This window comes from Rattus norvegicus, chromosome 10, assembly GCF_036323735.1.
Source record: "Rattus norvegicus strain BN/NHsdMcwi chromosome 10, GRCr8, whole genome shotgun sequence".
NCBI classification, from domain to species: domain Eukaryota; kingdom Metazoa; phylum Chordata; class Mammalia; order Rodentia; family Muridae; genus Rattus; species Rattus norvegicus.
Window position 1 is genome coordinate 19,532,940 of NC_086028.1, and position 19,679 is coordinate 19,552,618.

The window sequence follows — 19,679 nt, forward strand, 5'->3', positions numbered from 1 at the left end:
CCTGAATGAATTTGGCAACAAGTCTAGAAAAGTGGGCTCCGATTTTGAAGGACCACTTAGCAGAATTAATTCCTTCAAGTAACTCAAGAAGAGCTGCGTCCTGGTGAGGACAACAGGAACCTGAAGCTCAAGCCTCGTTCATTATGGCTGTTCCAAGGTCTGATCTTTCTCCATGGGGCCGTCCTTAGGTGATTGGGGCCAAGCAACCCACAAGTAGTTCTTACGGGCTCCTTAGTATCTTTCGAGAGGATTGCTATAAAGGCCGGAGTTTGGTGCCACCTGGCTCTCTGTTTTCTGGCTTGGGGTAAGCTGGACCCTAGAACCTCCTCCACAGGGGCTGTTTAAACCTTGCTGTTTTATAACTAGCCTGTTTCAGGAACTTTGTTATGGTAACACAAAACCGACAGACACACCCTGAATCTTATATGTCCATTGAGCATCCCAACAAAGGGCTATGAAACCCGCTGAGACTGCCACCATGCCAAGTCAGGAAAAAGAACTCGAGCATGAAACACAACACAAAAAAGAGGACCAGCAAGACGGCTCACAGCTTGATGGGGCTTGTGGCCAAGTCTAACCATTTGGATCTCAGGAACACACAGTAGGAGAGATAGACACCTTCAAGTTGTCCTGTGACTGCATATGTGCCATAGCATACAGGCATGCCAATATATATGTACACGTACACACACAAGACATAAATAAATGTAATTTAGGAGAGAAGAAGAAGAGGAGGAGGATGAAGATGAAGAAAAGGAAGGAGAAGAAGGAGGAGAAGGAGGAGGAAGAGGGAAGGAAGGAAGAAAGAAAGAAGAAAAGGAAGGAGGAGGAGGAGAAGGAGCAGGAGGAGGAGGAGGAGCAGGAGGAGGAGGAGCAGGAGGAGGAGGAGGAGCAGGAGCAGGAGCAAGAGGAGGAGGAGGAGGAGCAGGAGCAGGAGCAGGAGGAGGAGGAGGAGCAGGAGCAGGAGGAGCAGGAGCAAGAGGAGGAGGAGGAGCAGGAGCAAGAGGAGGAGCAGGAGGAGGAGGAGAAGGAGGAGGAGGAGGAGAAGGAGGAGGAAGAAGAGGAGGAGGAGGAGGAGGAGCAACAACAAGGACCACTACTACCCAGTTCTTGCTTCCCCAGGGCCTGCTATTCATTAAGGCTGATGCTTTGTAAACAAAGGAACTAAAGAACCAAAGTCATTAAATAGAGTTCTTATTCTTTGAAAAGGGAAGGTATCTGTTCCCCACTTGTCAGATCACAGCTTGCTTGCACTGCCCTTTGAAAGCAGTGCTGACTGAGACGGTGGCCAGCCAAGGCCAAGGGCAGACATCGTGTTCTAAAGATGGGCCCCAATGCCGGGAAACAGCACAACAGATTTTGCAGTCTTATCTTTCAGAACACACTTAAAGTCACTTGTCCCAAATCAGATCAGTGCATAGCTCTACTAACAGAGCCAAAAGGCACTGGGCTATTTGGAGGTAATTTGGTTAAAACTTTGATGACATAATAGTGCATTTCCCAGCATTTGCTGAATGATTTTCAATTTCTCTGTGTATGTGTGTGTCTCCCTTTCCTGGTGCTGACGACTGTGTCCGTGTATGCCAGTGATGGTCCCACTGGGATACCAGTTTCCCCAGATCCGAAGCCGACCAGTTCTACAGCACCCCAAGGTGAAAGTCCACAAGTCAAATGGGGAAAATTCTTGGTGGTAGTAGTAGCTGCCTCAGTTTACCAAATGGGGCACTGTCCCTGAAGAGGCTGCTCCATGGACAGACCATGAGGAAACATGTCAACGAATCCCTTCTGATTCCCCATCTCTGAGGCTGATGTAGGATCAGAAAGAGGATTCTGAGGATGAGCAGGCTCTTCTCCAATCTGTCAAAGAGAACTCTTTCACGGGGCTAGGGCAGAACTGTAGGATTTTATATAGAGAAGATCCTTAAAGGGAAGTCTGGAACAAAACAGACTATTTTTAAAATCAGACCTTTAAAAAAAAAATCCTCATCATCCACTTGTCCTTTGGATTGGTTTGCTCTTTCCATGAAGTCACTCCTTGAGGCTGGACTGAGCATCTGCTACACTCGAAGTCCTTGACAGTGGGGCAAGAGCCCCAACCATGTGAGGACACAGCTCCTTCCCCCAGGAATCACAGCCTTCGATGGGACACAGATAGGAGAAAAAGAAAATCCCAGTCCAGTGTGGAAATAATGTAATTGCAACATCTGCAAGTTACCAAAGACCATGCCTAAGGAACGGAAGACCACGAGGCAGAACAGGCAAGGAGTCATGCGCCCACCTAGAGTTCCCTGGCCCGCACCCACCTAGAGTTCTCTGGTCTTTTCAATCCACCCACCTAAAGGTTTCATAACATTCAAGACTCAGATTCAGTTCTGAGACATCAACTTTTGATAGGTGATTTCTGTCCTATATGCGATGACTCTTTTAAGAGTCTCTCTCTCTCTCTCTCTCTCTCTCTCTCTCTCTCTCTCTCTCTCTCTCTGTGTGTGTGTGTGTGTGTGTGTGTATACATGCGTGCTTGCATGTAAATCCAATTATTCCCTAATATGTATTTATAAGCTTCCATATAAGAACACTGTGTTCCAAGCATAGGACCTGTGCCCCTCCCCATGCTGCCAGCTTAAACAGCAACCAAGTTACCCTGAGTGGATGATGCCACCTTTGTGTTACCAACCTCAAGTCAGGTCCCTTGCATAATTTTTGGTATTTTCTTATAACAAATTTCTTACTCCCCCTAAGAAACAAACACACCTAGGCATAAAAATTCCCATACCTTCACATGAACTCACACACATAGACATACACATACACGGAGAGAGAACATTGTATGTGAACACTGTGGGAGAGACAGATAGACACGGGCTTCCCAGAGGGTCCACTTAATTAGGCCTCCATCTGTCAGCATTGTGGAGGCATAGATACTTCCTCAGCTCTTTGAAGGAGCCCTTTGGTGGAAGATTACATCAGGAAAGGACAATCAAAGAGGCCACGTGTGCTCTTAGGAGATGTAGCAATGGCAGCAAAGAGAGACGGTAGCCTAACCCTGGCTCAGAAACATTTTCAGTTGGAAGGTCTTTAAGGACTGGATGGGCAGCTGGAGCCTCCCCAGCACGTAAGAATCTCATCCCAGCTGCCTCCTCTGCCACCAAGCTGGCCTGCTACTCCCCCTTCCCCCAGTAAACAAAATAAACATTTAAATAAACAAGAGGTTCTTCCCACAACCCCTAGTTTTAGCTCCGAAATTTAATCCCCAGAATTGAGGAGACGGTCTCTGATGAAGTCTTAGCCATCCAAATCTACCCCAAATTCTAAGCCCTTCTGGAAGTTTCTGAAAAGCCATCACATGGGCTATCACATCCATTCCCAGCTGAGGCAGAACAGCAGCTGTGAGTTTAAGACTCTCATTCGGGACCCTTAAAGTGGCTGATGCCTAACGTGTTCCTTTAGATGCTAAAAGGCTAAGTACTGAATTCAACAAACTGCTTAAGAGCTGGGATTCTGAGCCAACCGGGTCTCAGACTTTAGCTCCTCCACTACCGGTAAACCATCGCTTACAAGTGAGTCACACAGCCTCTGTGAGCCTCAGCTGTTGACTGAACCACAGATGTAACTGATGGAAGCCAAGTGCCGTAGAAGAGGTCTGCCTGCCACTTGGATATCTGCTCAGTAAGTGACAAACACTGTATGTGGGAGTCACGTGCATGCTCTCCATGAACAAAGGGCTGAGGGTAGGAGGGCTTGTCACCAAGGGTCTGGCTGTGGCTCTAAGCATGTCACCTGGAGTCCCCACTCAGCACAGCAAGAAAGACTAGAATGTGAAGTCAGAGCTTACTCGACACAGGTTTCCCGGGGATCCTTTTAGGTGAGGCAGTAGGGTGGAGGGTGGCGGGTGAATTCCAGATTTCCCCCTTGGTTCCTTTTTAACCAAATGCTCTGAATGCCAAGCGCAGTTACCCTTATTTAATCACTCCACAGACTCCTCTGTGAAAAAGCAGGGTAATTAGGCCCAAAATATATCACCCAGAGGCCTATTTTAACTACCCGAAACAAAAGCTAGATCCCGGTTTCAACGGAATTACCAGATTGCTTTCCTTCCCAAAATTCCGGGCAGTGGGCATGGGCTCTGGTTGACTCTTGCTGTGGGCTGACTATCCCCAGCCTGGGTGAGCCTTCTCTGAGATAAACAGGCCTGCATGTTTGCCTTGATCTACAAACCTCAGGCGGGACAGTATCTCCCTAGAAAGGAGACTATGGTGACACTGTTCATATCCTCTCTCAGTGCCACTTACTGTGTGACTTTAGGTATTTCCACCCTCTGACTCGCAGTATAAGGTCTAGCCTTGGATAGAATGGTAACTACTAATGCCTTAGACATCAGGACAGAATTTACATAGCAGAGAGTCAAACTTTCTTGTTGTATGTGCTAACTAGCATCTCTGAAGGGAACAATTGAGGTCACGATATGGGTGCCAGCATCTTCTCTGTTTTATGACCACAAAAAAAAAAAAGTCAAGGCACTGTGTATATATTGGATACAAACACAGCACATTTCACATAGGAACAGTTACCAGGTAAAACGTGGGTTCTTCAAAATCATGTCCTTTTTGCCATTCACCCAAACCACCCTTCGTAAAGGGAAGCAAAGAAGAGAATATTGGTTAGAAACACTTTTAGATTAGGCCAGACCAGAAACACCAATAATTGCAGTCCATAATGAAATATTTATAAGTATCTTCAATATATCACTGTTGACCAGTTCACACTATGACAGACATGACTAATCAATTCAGTTCTTCCCACAGAGTCAGCATGGAGCTCCTGCAGTCATTCTCATGAGAGTATTTCAGGTAGACATTACTAATCAACAAGAATAGGCTTGGGCAGCCCAGTCTGCTTTAGGACCCTGACTCAGAAGCTAGGGAAACAACAAAAACCAGGGTTTAAAGACATTAAGATGCTGCTACATTCTGATAATTCTTGGCAGAGAGACTGCGGAGCCCTTCTTCCTTCTCCCTGTCTCCCTTAATCAAATGTCACCTCTTCCAAATCAAGCCACCTCGTCTCACCATCAAAGTCAGGCTCCTTGGTAATTCACAGATTACAATAAGCAATATGTTAACTGTTCGATTAGAATCTGGCAGAGAGAAATGGAAATGCACCAGGCTTTCTGTGCCCTTGATTTTGGTCTTTATAGACTTTCCTTTGTCCGTTTGTCCTCTCCAACAATCCATTGTTCAGGCAGGTGATTTACAGAAAATTGCGAGTGGCCATCTCTAGCAAATGATAATTACATAGCACTGAAGACAAAAGAGCCACAGTCTGCCCCACAGAAAGAGGCAAGCTGCAATCCTACCTGCCTCCCTGGTCAAGGTCTTCTTCGGGATTTCAGAAGCACTAGACATGAATGGCATGTGTCAAAAACATTGATTGTTTAATAGTCCCAGGCAATGGAAACTAGCCAATAAAAATCATGTCTGGAAAATTAAAAATGATGGGTGGAATGGGACTGTTTCCTCCTTGTCCAATCTCAATTTGAAATTAAATTGGAGCCTTGGGCACTGAGACAGGGACCCCTGACCCCTGAGTAATTACATCCCACCATCATTCTCTTTACTTTGAAGGAGGTCTTTCTATTCTTGGAATTGCTAGGAAGGCCTCTTTTGTGAAATCTGAGCTGTCATAAGAGAACCCCTTTTGGGTTTTCCTTCTGTCTCCTATTGTTCCCGATTCAATTCTCTCTTCATTGTAGTTGAATCAGCAAATGGGAGTCACCAAGACTAAACGCGAGCTTGCAACTGCACCTCCATAAGGCTCTGGGACCAGACCAAGGGTCAGAGAAATTAGGAACAAGCCAGCCTTACTTCACCCCCTTCCTCCCTAACATGTGGGCAGTTGTTATTGAGAAAGCACACTCAGTTAAAAGGAAAAGACAATGTGGGGGCAGATGCACAGGCGTGCCTCCCCTGCCTTCCAGGGAGTGTTTCACTTATTCATTAGCTACTTAATTTACTCAGTAAGTGTGTGCTGAATAGCCCCTCTTCACAAGGCATTCTGCTAAGGGCAAAGGGACAAGTGGAACATAGTCCCTTCCCTCAGGGCTGCTCCAATGTAGGAGAGAAACAACTTCAGAGCCTCTTCTAAGGATAGCACAGGTTCTCACAAAATGCCACAGAAAGGCGTGAGACTCTGGGAACATGTGCTTGAATACAATGTTAAGAGGCCGTTTATGGATGTGTCTTACAGCAACGGCATGAAGATATATTAACCACTGGGCAGACAGACACAACTCTCAAACATCATATGGCAATAAAGAAGAGGTAGGATTAGCTTACAAACAAACAAAAATGATTATAAAAACAACAACAACATCCAAAGGGTATATGACATGGAAAGGTCTCAGTAGACTTGTTCTAAGTCCATTAGGAGTGACAGAGTCTGCAGTCTTGTTTATGAAAGAATGTGGGGGACCAGACCCTTTGGTCATGGCTTGTGGAATGTAACATAACACAACCACTCTGAAGCATAGTTGGACAATTTCCTAGGAAAAAAATATGTTGTCTCATCTATTCCACTATGAAATATCTTCTCAAGAGGAATTAAAATATGTTCACACTAAACCTATAAGCAAATACCACAGCAGCATAAAGGACAACAGGCCAAAGTTGAAGACAGTTCAAAAACCTGCCAGCTAGTACATGGATAAGAAAACATCATGTTCATCCAATCTAATATTATCCAGCAATAAAAAGGGACAGAGCATGGCATGTCCCCAAATATGGATGGATTACAGAACAGGCTCAGTAAAGAAGTCAGGCATGAGGAGTCAAACTTGTATGATTCTGCCATATGAAGTCCCCCAAAGAGGCAAATGGGTACAGCCAGTTGCTTAGGAATGAGGAAGGGATGAAGAGTGACCACAAAATAACCCGGGGTGGGGAAAGGAATGGCCCAGACTGAGTTACTGTGATGGCCATACAACTGTACAAAAGTACTAGAACTCAGGAGAACTAGTCTATTCGGTGGTTACATGTTCTACGCATGGCAGCTTCCTAAGGGTGTGTGTCTATGCTGGACCTTAAACATTAGGCAGGAAGTCACCAGGCTGAGAAGGCACAGGTAGGGAGTACAGGATGCACAGGTGGTGTAGAGAGCAAGAGTACTGGGTATGTGCGGGCAATATCCAGACCCGTGCCTTTCTGGACGTTTAGACAGAGAGTCAGACGAAAGTCTAAAGAAAGAGTAGCTGAAGCCACAGCAGACTCTACAAGGTGAGAATGATCTGAGTGCATCTATGAGCCATTTTATAGGCAATGGGGAAACCATTGAGCATTGAGGAGTAGGGGCATGTCCTAGTAAAACATACCAGACAGCAAGAGGAACGTGTATTGGAAAGTCTAATCACTAAGGCAGAGCATCCAGGAACAGACCCATAAAAGAGGCAGGAGCGAGTGAGGACCACACCTCCATCGCTTGCATTGTTGATAATGCAGAGGGACAGAGACTCATTGGACCAGATAGGAAGGAAAATAACAATAGACACCACTTACTTAGTGCCTTGTACAGTTCATACCCTGTTCTAAAGAACGGCTGCTCTCAAGGAAAGGCTGGGAGGTAAGAGCCTGCTATATACAGAATGAGCCAAATGGATTGATGATCACCTTCAGATTCATTCCAAAGAAAAGGGATAAAGATTAGGAAGGTCATAAAATGCTTATCTAAGGTGCGGTCCGGGAGCCACACATAGGAGGCCTCTTAACTCAGTAAGAAATGGTGCTACTTCAACTCTGGAAGGGTGGTAAGTGAGAAAAATGGCAAACTGTTTGCCAGGCTGTTCAGCCCAGGCAGGTAGGAGATCCTGAAACTGTAGTACTCTGTGGGCACCACCAAATCTTTGCCTGTCTGTCTGTCCATCTGTCCGTCCATCCATCTGTCCGTCCGTCCGTCTGCCCGCCCGCCCAGCCACCCATCCATCCACCCACCCACCCACTCATCCATCCATCCATCCATCCATCCATCCATCCATCTATCATCCATCTATCTATCTATCTATCTATCTATCTATCTATCTATCTATCTATCTATCTTTGTATGATGGAGGATGGATGGGCCTCACACATACCAGGCTCATTCCCAGTGCAGCCTTGCTTCTTTAGATGCATGTAACACATGGTAAGTAAACAGGCTCAGGGAGTAAATGAACAGATGTGGACAGGAGTAGATAGCGCCAAATTCATGGATGACTGTGGCACTCATGCTCCGTTTAGGGACCACAGTCTTACCAGCCACCATTAGAACATATGTGATCATTTGGGCTCTATATCTGGGAGGTAGGCTGTCATTGGATAATCACAACCATTGCTCTTACTACACCCCAGTAAAGGAGAGGAGCCAGTGTGCTTTTGGAAAGCTGAGTTTAGTCGTGAGAGAATCATACAGTCTTAAAGGTTAGGAAAATTCACATACAGTATATCTTAATTAAAACTTTCATTTAATATATTTTGATCATGCTTTTTCTCTGCACCTCCTAATCTCTCTCTCTCTCTCTCCCTCTCTCTCTCTCTCTTTCACTTACTCACTCTTTCTCTTCAAAAGAAAGATCAAAACAGACAGACAGACACACAAATAAAAATGCTAAAACAAAATGGAAATGGACCGAAGCCATTCCCCACCCCCACCCCCCAACACAAGCTCACTGAGTTTGTTTTGTGTTGGCCAACAACTGGGCAATGAGCAGCGAGGACATGAGAGACTGTAGCTCTCATCCCAAATGAGATGACATCATCCAAGCCCTACCCTCAAGGTTCGGGGATCTGAACATCTGTGTGAAAGAGGAGGTAGAAAGACTGTAGAAGCCAGAGGTGGTGGGTGACTGCAAGAAAACAGTGTCCTGGATGAAACAGGACCGGTGCTCCTGTGAACTCATGGTGACCGTGCCAGCCAAGTCTCAGTGCTGAAAGGGAGAAGGAGACACCAAATCCCAGAAGTATTTGTAATTGATCGTCTGCTGGGAAAGGGAAAATCATTTTTCTCCAGCAGAAAGTCACTGGGTATATATCAACCACACAACAAGGCAGGCCCCGTGCCCAAGAGTAGTTAGACATCGCCAAACATACAAGATGATTTTTGTCCTATCTCAGGGAAGTGGGAATTCTGTTGACTATTATGAACCAATCAAGCATGACACCAGTCAATCTGAGCTGAGGAGCACTGGTCTTTACACATTAGCCTCTCTGTTTGGTACACTTCACTCATTCATTCACTCATTCATTCATTCATTCATCCATCCACATATTCATTCATGTCCTTATTCAGTATTCATTGAACATCTACTATGTTGGGTGCTGTTATGGGACTCAAAAACACAGCAGGGTTTTTTTTTTGTTTTGTTTTGTTTTTAAATTATTTCTCTGGCCTCCTATCCTTACAGTGAGAACAAGAAAATAACCAAATAAAGTCCAGAGGAGACTTGCTAAGAAAGATAGAAGACCATGTTACAGCTTTTGGAGTGGGTGGAGGGATCCCAGTGCTGCACCCTGGCATCAGGACCAGGAAGCTTCTCTGATTCGGTGATTCCTGGGCCAACCTGATCCCAGCCCGCAGACACCAAGTAGAATTCCTTGTATACGCAGGAGGAGCACATCAAGGAAGGTCCAGGGGGGCAGGGCGCCAGAGCTGACAGTGGGTTTGAAGGTTCCCCTGCCTGAGCTGAGAAACTGCCAGCAGGTTTGAGCAGGACAGCAGCATGGCTGGGTGTGATCCCTGCTGGAAACTCAAAAGTTAGACCTGATTTAGGCAAGATGGGGAGAGATCACAATGTTGGTGATTTGTTTGCTTGTTTGTTTGTTTTTGGTCTGGGAGGGAAGACAGTCACACACGGAACAGCTATCTTCCCTGCTTCGGAATAGAGTGTTTGTGCAGAAAAATTAGCCTCAAATTAGCACTGGCCTGGGTACACCGGAATGCAGTAAAGAAAATGCTGACATGACCACTTCATGGTTTGGTTAAGGGGAAGGTCTTTATTGTAGATAAGAGAGAAAATATCCAGAGGCATCTGGAAGAGTCTAAAGCAGAGAGAAAGAGAAGCTGACTGGACATGGCAGGGATATCTGCAGAGCAGGGAGTATAGCTGTGTGGAGGAGGGGGGGATCCTCCTCATTCTAAAGAGTCTGGGAGGAGGGGAGCCTGAAGGGATTGATGTGTAAAACAAGTACTTGTGGGTGGAGGCTTAGGCTGGGGGGGGGAGGGGCAGGATGGGCTTTGACTAGGAACCAAGGAAGGTTGTGGGTGCAGCCATGTGTCCTTTCTGCCAGAGGTGAGGGGAATGATTCCTTTTGGCAGATGAGAAGCAGTTTCACAGTTCCTAGCCACCAGAAATCCTTGTATAGTCCTTGTGTCTGGATCTATGGACTGCCTGGTGTTCTGCCTAAGACCTGACACAGGCAGAGTTCACACGATCAAGCCACTTAGAAAATCAAGCCCTTAGAGCCCTGAACCTAAGCAAGCAAAGATGGACAAGGATCTGGACCATTCTACCTTATTCTCTTATGAAGCCCCCACCCCCGCACACACACACTGTTTACTAGCGACATGCCACTCCTTCCTGCTGGTAAATCTCCGCTTTGATATACAGTGAGTCATACTTTATTTTGACAACTTGAACCAATGCTCATGTCTTCCAACTCAGAGGGGAAAAAAAAAATCCCAATCCTTCATGCTACAAACAAAGCAATGACCAGTGCTGGCACTCAACAAGGGCCTCCAGAAAAACGCACTCTGAAACTCTGAAGAGCTTAAGGTTGTTTGACAGAAAGAAGGGTTTACTCACAATCAGAGAATGATCTCGCCCCATCGTGATGACCGTCCTGTTCACTGTGCGAAGCAGCTGAACCATGATCTCCTGGATGTGGTCATAAGTGAAGGCCTACAATGCATTGAGAGACAACACTTAGAATTCTAACATTGGACCAGATCACTCTTCCAAAGACACAGACAGTAGTGGCCAGATGAAGATTGGGTACCCCACAAATTTGGTTCCATCAAGCCCAGACAGACATCAGTCTTTCTCTGGACACATGTCCTCCACTCTCCATCCCTAGGTCTTCCCAAGGCTCAAGGCTGGGACTGACAGGGAAGCTCTCGCCTGATTTCTTTATTTCTACAATCCTTCCTCCTATCTTCTCACTTCCTGTAGCTTGCATGCCATAAATATGCCATTCCTGGTCACAGCACTAAATCCTTAGAGTGCTTACTAAACACCAGGTACTCAGCCAAGCACTCCACCCATTTTTCTCATCTCAAGATGAGCAACATCATGATCACCACTATTCAAATGACCAGATAGAAGCTCAGGAAAGGGAAGTAACTTATCTAGGGGTTACCCAGCAAGGAAGTCAGGGGGAAGGACTGACTCTAGCAGTCTGGCTCTCCAAGTCTTCCTCCTTTTCACACTCTCCGGAGCAACAAGGTCGGGGTCACAGAGCTCGAGTTGCTGCTGAGGCTTCATTAGTCTTGCCCATTCGTCAAGATGAATGCAGTCTCTGTTTTCAGTTGGGCAACTTCTAGCTCCTTCTGCGACTTCTGATCTTTCCTTCCTTAGAATATCTTCAATGCTACGCATTTGTTCCTCCTTTATACTTTCTTCATTCCCTTCACAATTGCATCAAATTTATATAATGGCCTCCACTCGGTGGACTATTCCCCAGGACTACATCCCTGCCCTTACCAAAATAGATATCAAAAGTACTCCTTTCCTCTAGACCTCCTGACCCTCGCTTCTTTTAAATGTCCGTTCCTTTTTAGTCCAAAAGAGCATCAATTAGATTGTTCGGGGAGTTTGGTATTTAAAGCGTAAAACTGTGACATTCCATCTATTTCCACACTTTGGAGACTGACTAGGGGAGTGTTCTGAGCTCAGGTGGACTTGACTCTGGGCCCCACCTCTCCTAATCTGAGCTGGGTGACCTTGGGCAAACCGTTCTTCCTCCTTGTGATGCAGCGTCTGCCTGTATGAAATGTGGCCACCATCGAAACTCGAGTTTCTGACTTGAAGCATCAATTAGGGACTAAGAGAAAGCCCTTCCGCCCCCCGAGTCCTGGAGTGTCTACCTACATCATGAGCTGAGTGGCTCCTGCACCTCAACCTTCCCCTTGCTCTGCGTCAGCATCCTGGCCAAGCTTGCGGATTCCCCGCACGTACCAGAAAGTCAAGTCTGAGGCAATGCATAATATAAACCCTGGCTGATATGGAAATGTCACCCAAAGAATGTATAGCTTATATGCAAATGGAAAACTTTCAGGATGATCAACCTGTGCTAAGCTGTGAAAGTGCAGCCACAAATCAGCCGCTCTTAATTGCTCCGTGCCGGGCAAGTGGAGGCTTAACCCAACAGAAGTGTCTTCCAGGCCCAAACTAAACGGTGGCTTGCAACGGAAATGACAGAATCAGTCTTCCCATTATGGCCCAGGCAAGGAAATTAATCCACCCAACCTAAACACATTGCAAATTGCAGTGATATTTTTTTCTTTTTAATAATCACAGACTATGATATCTGGAAGGGACTAATTGTTCTTTCCCTGCATATGCCCAGTGAGAAGAGGAAGAGAGTCAGAGGTGGATAGGTTGCAGTGGGGCCAACTCTTCTTAATCCACCCTAACCCCTCGGTGTTTTGAAGTACGGAACAGTATTCCACAACAAGACGTCTGCCTTATCGCCTCTGGGGCAAGTCTTAGTGAGAGAGCCCAGACCTGGCCCTGAATCACAGTCTGAGCCCAGCTGTCGGAGGGAGCGAGCGGTGCGCCCTCTGTTCTTTCTTTCAGCCACTGTATTGAAACTGACTGGGAAATCCTCCTGGGGTGTGAACGTTTATGATGCTGCTCTTCCATTCACGTGAACACCCCCTTTTCAGAGGGGGAGTCCTCTCAGGTCAGAGCAGGCAGGAAGTCCAGCAGCACCCAGTCAGTGTTTTGTAAGGCCACTTTGTTTTCCTTGGGTTTTAAGGTGAGTTTTATTTATGGCAAATGTGCAAGAAAAAAAAACACCCCAAAACTGGAAAGGGAAGCAAAATAAGGATTACGTGGCATTTTAATAGAACATTTCTGATAAAAATCAACTGAGGGGGTCCCTCTCGGGAAACGCAGTTCTGACAGACTGTCCACAGCTGATTAGACACCAAAAGTGTACATCTCTGCGGAGGTAGAGGGTTCCGCAGGAGTGAGAGAGAGGTCACTGCGTGAAGGATAGCATTGGTGTTGTTTCACTGCCTTGGAGAAGGATCTGACTTTATTGCTGTGTGCCAACATCACCTGTCTGAGACCTAATAATGGCCATTTTCTGTCTCTTTTCCCACAGAGGATCAGGGCTTACACATTTTCCTAAAGATTTATTTTATTTTTATTTATGTGCGTCTCGGTGAATGTGTATGCTGGTGCCCTGGAAGGCGGAAGAGGGTGTCAGGTCCCCTAGAGCTTTAGTAATAGGTGGTCATGAGACATCCAACCCAGCATGGGTGCTGTGACCCCGAGTCCTCTGAGAAAGCAGGGAGTGCTTTTCACACTGAGTCATCTCTCCAGGCACTGAGGTTTGTACATTGAGGTTTAGGCAGCTCATCTGCCATTTGCCTTGCTTCCCATTTCATCAGTGAGGTAAAACCTTGACACATGTCAGGTTGTAATTGGATAACCTGATTTAAAAAAAAAACACATTGAGAATTCTCTTTTGACACAAGGATTGCTGAACATTTACAGTAGGTAGCTATATAAAATGTTTTGTCAATTTTTATGAAAATTATAAATGCATACAGGTTTTTTTTTGTTTTGTTATTTTTTTTTTTAGAATTTCCAAAAAAGTTCATATAAAACAGAACCACAAAATCCTGGGTCTCTCCTTCACCACAGAATCTTTAATCCTTCAGTTGCTAGAGTTGTGGCTCTGGTATTCATGAGCATGTCATCTATGACAGGCTGACAGAGTTCCATTTCAAAACAGTTTTTTTTTCCACCCATCTGGTGGCTACATAAACTGAGGACATGACTGCCTCAATGTATTGTTGAGGGAAAGGTTTTTACTGTAGATCTGAGGGACGGTACAGCCAGAGGCATCTGTCAGAGTCCAGAGCAGGGAGAAACAGAAGTGAACTGAACGTGGCCAGCAGACCAGACCAGGCGGTGATCAGGGATGGGAGAGAGTGAAAGGAAGACAAAGAGGGGCTGAGAGGGGAAGACAGCAAGCAGTGGGGACCAAGACAGCACATGGCTGAAATGGCAAGGTTGTCAGGAATGAGAAGCTGGGGGAAGCGAAGCCACTGAGCTGGGGAGGCTTGCGGTAGGGAGCAGGGTGGAAGCGTTGAGAAGTCTGTGCTAACACAGACTCTGAAGCAGGTATCTGGGATGCTGAGGAAGCCAGGAGGCCAGCATGTGCTTGGTGTGCTAATGGCACCACAGTCAGACATTTGTCTAGAGGATCTCTTGAACCTGACTGTCGCCTTTGGCGTTCAGTGTCTCACTCGAAAGTTGACTGCTTCACTCTTCCTCGTCAGGCCCACGTCTCCTCCCATTTCTACTTCAGACCATGAGAGTGTGATTATGGTATGATTTAATGTTTCAATGTTTTGGACCCATAAATATCAATTCAGCTGAGCTGTAAACCATGATAAATTCTCGTGTCTTCGTGTGTATTAATGTATATGTTTATATATGTATATCTGTATGTGAATGCATATGTGTGTGTGTGCATATGTATGTGTATACATGTGAACCTATGTGTTTGTGGTGTATGTACATATGCATTGATGTGTGAATGCGCATGTGTGCTTATGCCTTATAGTGGCCAGAGGTTTCTTCAACTGCTTCCTATTTTGGTAATTTTCTACTTTGTTATTTGAGACGGTCTCTCGCTGAATCCAACGGTCTTCCATTCAGATCATTCTGGGATTTTTCTGCCTTCCTCTATCCCACCTCCAAAGACTAGGGTTAGAGACAAGATTAAAGACAAAGAAACAGAAGAAACAGACAGACAGACAGACAGACAGACAGACAGACAGATATAGATATAGACATGTGTGTGTGTGATTAAATCTAAATGCTGATGGGGGAGACAGAGGAGAGGAAGAGAGAGAGGGGGAGGGGAAAGGGAGAGAGAGAGAGAGAGAGAGAGAGAGAGAGAGAGAGAGAGAGAGCAAAAGAAAGAATGCCTCTTTTGCCCAGGAACACAGTTATAATATATAGCTCCCAGCTTTCCTTGGCTGTGTTCTTATATAAGAGCCCTTTCCAATTTCATTTTTATCTTGAAGAATCACAAACACTTACCTGGAAGGAAAATACTTAACTTTGAAGAGATGGTAATACCATCCAGCACAGACTCACACCCTTGCTCCCACTGGCCACTAGAGATAGGGTTTTTTCATAAATGTGAGGTTCGATTTGGTAGTCTATCTTTCTTCCTCCTATTTGAATTAGATCCTATCATAGAAGAGCTTGCTGGAGCAACACTTGACTTCAGAAAGCAAGCTGCAGAATCAGACAGGGGGTAGAGGGTTCTCAGTGCCTCAGCACCCACGGCCGAAGCAGGCAATATTGTCACACCCGTCATTTCTGCCTCTAACGTAACACAGGGTGACTGCCCACTTTCTGGATAACATTTTGGGCAATAACTTCCTGAAAAGTGTGATTAAATTAGCTTTTTCTGGGAAGGAAAATCTAGAGTCAGCAGCAAGGGATGTGGTCAAAGTGTGAATAAAAAAAAGATATGGGTTCTAATTTTGATGTCAGCTAACATGGTTTGAGGTCTCACTGTGTAGCAAGGTCTGCTATACTTGAAGATCTGGCAACTTGTTAAATGTCTTACTTTATTTAAGAAAAGGCTCTACTCTGGTCCCAGGTGTCAACCACCAGGATCAGTGGCTAGTTCAATGACTATCTGAGAATAATCCTCTCCCGTCCAAGCTCTGTGCTAGCTGGTTCAAGCTTTTTGAATGATTCAGACTGTGACGCTATTTTCAGCCCTCCGAGACTCTATTTCTAACTGTCTTTAATACTGTGAGCAGTGCTGTGAGAAAACCGCATCTCACTGCAGACACCACAGAGATGCCACTAGGCATGCTCTCCCCTTGTCTGGCTCTGACCTAAGTGATCTTGGCTCTCTGGGCCTCAGTCTTTTCATCCACATGTTAGGTACAATGCCACCACACTGCCAGAACCGTGCTGGGCTTCGTGCACCCAGTGCTCTCTGGGATGTGGGCTATGTCTCCTATGAACTCCTGCAGGCACCTCTGAAATGAAAGGAATGCTTTGGTATTCCAGATGTTCAGGTGAGAAAAATTAGGCTCTGGATTTGGTTACGCATTAGAGAAATGTTAACCGAAGTCCCAATCTCAGCCTACCCAATTCTAGTGCAGGCTTGCCTGATCCCAGTCCAAGTTTGCCTCCTCCAGTCCAGGCCTGCTTGATTCTAGTACAGGCTTGAAGCTGAACATTATGTCTCTCTCTAGGAATGCCTCTGTGTAGGGAAAGAGCCTTGGGAGTAGCAAAGTCACTCTTAACATGTATCCAAAGAACATCCTAAGATACACACTTGTGTACGAAGCTGTCTGTGCACCGTCTTCCTGGTTATTATGTCCTTAGGATGTTAGCTGCCTAAGACTTTCCAAGTCAGAAATCCTGCTTGATGCATGGTATGTAACCCACACAATGGAATAGAAGGTAGAGACAGCTTGATTTGGAAAGAAACTCTGTAAAAGACTGAAAAGTGTCTTTTCACACACACACACACACACACACACACACACACACACACACACATACACATCTATATATTATATATCACTTTTAACCAAAAATTCTGGGAACGTGCATGAAATTGATAACACTGTCATCCAAGGAGAAAGATAGAAATATATGATATTAAAGGAAAATTACTTATGTGCTATATGGTTCACTGAAAATGCTCATGATAATTGACCACTAGAAGAAAGAGCATTCTCTCTCAGTGATAGGGTCACAAAGAGCAGTCTGTACTGCTAGAAAAAGAAACTCACAAGAGACAGAGTGGATCCATCTCAGAGACTGCAATGCTCTGCGGCAGCCCTCAGCCTTCCTACAGGGTGGTAAAGTGCTGGGAGAGCCCTCCCTGACTCCCCGACATGCTCTGAAGCCCCCCACCCGTGCTGAGGCTACAGACATAACCCTGGTCCCACACACCGGTGGCTATTGTTAACACCAGTCTTCTGACAGAGAAACAAAGTAACATGAGTTCCTTTTTTTTTCTAAATGGCAGAACTCTAAAATGTTTTATTCCATTTACAAATTGCTTTTAACTTCCACTCCTGACAGATTAAAACAAAAAATTGCTTAAATCAACCGGGGTGGGGGAAACACAACAATAACATCACTTTCAGTAACAATGAACGTTACACTGTGCTTAGTGCAAAGCACTGGTTTTATGCAGATCCTGTGCATTGGGTCTTTTTTTTTTTTTTTTTTTGAGAGCTTTTTATTAAAAATGCACTAGAATCTCCAAGCTGCAGCCTAGAGAAGAAAAGAAAATAAAAATAAAATAAAACAAGACAAAAAATAAAATAAAATAACTAAACCCTTCTAAATGTGTAATTCCAACATCTTAATGCTGACGAATGACTATTGGATGTAACCACATGAATACCTATGCACATCGGCACGTCGGACATGCTCTAATTTTGTTCTTCAAAATAAGAGTCACGTATGGAAGGCTGAATAAAAGGATATGAGTAAAGATGGGAACTGACGCTTGTTAAATTCTGACTGCATTCCAGGCAATGGGCTGTAGGCTCCACACTTATCTCAAAGCATTTTGACAGATGTGCTGGAACTAGGTATGGTCCTATTTGAAAGGGTAAAATAGGATCCACTCTAGTTATTATCATTCAGTTTATACAGAGCATTTGCTGTACACCAGACATTGTTAGGTACTTCATGTGCACAATCTCTCTGAATTCTGAGGACAAGCTCGTATATCTGCTGCACTGGCTTCTCTGGTACAAGTGAAGATATATATATATATATATATATATATATATAGATAGATAGATAGATAGATAGATAGATATAGATATAGATATAGATAGATAGATAGATATAGATATATAGATATATAGATATAGATAGATACATACACACACAGACACACACACATACACACAAATATATATATATATATATATATATATATATATATATATATATATATATATATGGCTGGTCCAGGCACAGAGCTGTGGGCGACAGAGCTGGAGGAGAACCCATGTCTTTCTGGTTACAAGGCTCTTTTGCTTCTGGTGCTAGTTAACTACAACAGCATTTTAGAGTATATACTATCCAAATGAACAAGCAAAGTATATGTTCCCAATTTGAGAAGCGGATTGCAGCTGGGTATGGTAGTGTGTGCCTTTCATCTCAGCACTCGGAGGCAAGAACAGGCAGATCTCTGTGGTCAACACAGTCGGTTCCTGGATAGACAGGGGTGTATAGTGAGAACATGTATAAAATGGGGGGGGCTAGGACGAGGAGAAGTAGGAAGAGAATTGTCACTGTCATCATCTTGTTGCACACAAGAATATAAAGTATGACATCCGACTTAACAACTCCAAACTGCTCTACCCTGAAAACAGGTTTGTCAGCCTGAGTTCATCAGATCTGAGGGTCTGCTTCTTGCCTTTTGGAGTTCCTTGGGCAAAGCAACCGGCTTAGACATGCATACTCTGGAAAGCCTATCTCACGTGTATCAAGGCTGCTGAAAAGAAAACTCCTTCCAGTGCAATGATAATGAACACAATCACAGAAGAATTGAGCCACAATGGCGTCTTAGCTAAGGTACTGCTCATCTTTAAATAGTTACTTAAGCAATGAATAGTTTTAATTATGAGTGCCAATTATTTGTTTCATATTTTGGTGCTGATTCACCATTTAGATCCAAATACTCTGGGCTTCTTTATCTAAAGTGTTCTGAAATATAAACTCTCAAAGCTCAAATGCAAACTGAATTAAAAAGAGAGAATGGCCCTGCAGCCACGGGCTCCTCTGAGCTTTCTACCATAAAAAAAAAAAAACAAACAAAGGGACTCTGTAGGTTACTTGTAATAGTTCCAGAAACTTAACAGAAATTGCATAGTCATCCCTCATCAATATTCTTGCATGGGCTACTGAAAATGTCAAGACTCATCGTGAAGAGAACACAAGGAACAAGGAAACCCATTTAACTTCGCTGCTCAGGAAATTCAGAATGGTGCTTATGTTGCATTGATTTTTATTAATGAATAAACGAATTACTTCATCCTTAATGCATGCTGCTTGTTTGGTAGGTGATGTATTTGAAAATGCACGCATCCATGAGAACACGATAACAAAAGGACTTCATGATGCTGAGGACCTTTGAAATGCCTCATCCAGAAAGCTATCAAAGATGGGTCCCCAGGACTCCACATGCTACTTCTCAGTGGGTCTCCTGTCTCCCTTCAAGATACACCTCCCTTCTCTCTCCTCTTCACTGACTACTGAATTTCATCTCCACTTAGCTTTCCTTTTTGCCTCTTTTATCTTCTTCTGTCTCTACTCCTTCACAGTTTTAGTCGTTCTGTGGTACCTGTGTGAATGTCTGTGGACCTGAGCAATATTCCCCACATTCCAAACTGTAACTCTGATACCTGAGGAT

General features: G+C 44.7%; 1 protein-coding gene across 4 annotated transcripts in view; it reads right to left on the reverse strand.

Annotated features, from left to right (window-relative positions):
• Dock2 (dedicator of cytokinesis 2) overlaps window positions 1–19,679 on the reverse strand; it is a 417,576-nt gene that overhangs the window by 201,528 nt on the left and 196,369 nt on the right. For 3 of the 4 annotated variants that reach the window (XR_010055204.1, NM_001419946.1, XM_039087140.2), the window contains one exon: window positions 10,826–10,921. Coding sequence is in view for 3 of the 4 variants with exons in the window: in NM_001419946.1 (NP_001406875.1) it covers window positions 10,826–10,921 (96 nt within the window). In the remaining variant the exon portion in view is untranslated. Of the gene's footprint in view, window positions 1–8,680; window positions 9,763–10,825; window positions 10,922–19,679 lie in introns of those variants that run through there. The other variant, XM_039087142.2, reaches the window with a different exon arrangement.